This window comes from Aplysia californica, unplaced genomic scaffold (genome assembly GCF_000002075.1).
Source record: "Aplysia californica isolate F4 #8 unplaced genomic scaffold, AplCal3.0 scaffold00248, whole genome shotgun sequence".
Classification (NCBI taxonomy): domain Eukaryota; kingdom Metazoa; phylum Mollusca; class Gastropoda; order Aplysiida; family Aplysiidae; genus Aplysia; species Aplysia californica.
This window is the reverse complement of record NW_004797518.1, coordinates 991,451-992,848: the sequence shown is the minus strand read 5'-3', so window position 1 is coordinate 992,848 and position 1,398 is coordinate 991,451. Positions and strand designations below refer to the sequence as shown.

Genomic DNA, 1,398 nt, shown 5'->3' with positions numbered 1-1,398 from the left:
ATGTGTGTATGTATGTATGTATGTGTGTATGTATGTGTGTGTATGTGTGTGTGTGTGTTTGTGTGTGTATGTGTGTGTGTGTGTGTTTGTGTGTGTTTGTGTGTGTGTGTATGTATGTATGTGAATATATGTGTATGTATGTGTGTATGTGTGTGTATGTATGTGTGTATGTGTGTGTGTATGTATGTGTGTGTATGTATGTGTGTATGTGTGTGTGCATGTTTGTGTGTGTGTGCATGTTTGTGTGTATATGTATGTATGTGTGTGTGTATGTTTGTGTGTGTGTATGTATGTATGTGTGTGTATGTTTGTGTGTGTGTGTATGTATGTATGTATGTATGTGTGTGTGTGTGTGTATGTATGTATGTGTGTGTGTATGTATGTATGTGTGTGTATGTTTGTGTGTGTGTGTGTGTGTGTGTTTGTGTGTGTGTGTTTGTGTGTGTGTGTGCGTGTGTGTGTGTGCTCTGTTCAGCGAGCGAGGTGGGCGTGTTCCAGAAGGACATGACTACAAACTCAGGAGCTCAACAAATACCATTTCTTGGAGATGTGTGGATTTTTACTGAAAAACTCTGATCAAAGGCACGAGAAATGTACTTTTGCAGTCTCCATGGGCTCCCAAGCCTTAGAAGCTATCAGACCTTGATGGCCTTTTTACTCGATACTTTTTCCTCTGATACAAGGTGATCCCCACCTCCTTCAAAGGCAAATATTTCGTTTTCTGTTCAAACCAGATGGGTAATTCGTACTTGTAGTTGAATGATGTATCTAATGTGATATGTAGACTACATTTTGTCAGCTTTACTTTTCTTTTCATACTGAATTTTAAAGAAAGTAATATATAATTTAATTTTTGTATATACCAGCTTATGTTTTTGCGGTCTTATATCGTACTTTTTCTTTAAAAAACTAATAAACAATGACATAAATACATAAATGGATTTAATCAATCAATCAATCAATAATCTACTTGGTTAATTAATTAGTTTTTAACAATAACACGAATTAATTTAAAAAAATAGATCAGCAAGATAAATACACAAGAAGACGCCAATAATTCCATAACATGCTCAGACCATGGCGTTCGCCTGATTCTACCACCTCTGAACACAACCACAACATACATTATAGGAAATATTATGTAAATTCAGGTCTTTAATTTGAATATGATGATGCTCAGAAAATGTCTTTTAATAACTACAGGCTGAACGCTACGCCTTCCTGCTGGACGAGGCCAAACTCCAGATTTTGGCGCGAATGGATTCCGAGAGGATTCAGATGGAGCGTGTTTTGGAGCACCGAGTGGGCAATCTGAGCAGACGAGTGGACGAGAGCTCAGCCTCGCTGGCCCAACAGGTGGAGAGACTCGCCCGCCCCGCCCCCTCCACCTCCAGCCCC

The 1,398-nt window shown here is 39.1% G+C and overlaps 1 protein-coding gene across 1 annotated transcript in view; it reads left to right on the top strand.

Moving 5' to 3' along the window:
• The window catches only part of LOC101857189 (short transient receptor potential channel 7), a gene marked incomplete at its 5' end in the record, with an annotated part of 37,912 nt that overhangs the window by 35,499 nt on the left and 1,015 nt on the right, over positions 1-1,398 (top strand). The window contains 1 exon segment of the mRNA XM_035970292.1: positions 1,204-1,393. Coding sequence (XP_035826185.1) covers positions 1,204-1,393 — 190 coding nt within the window.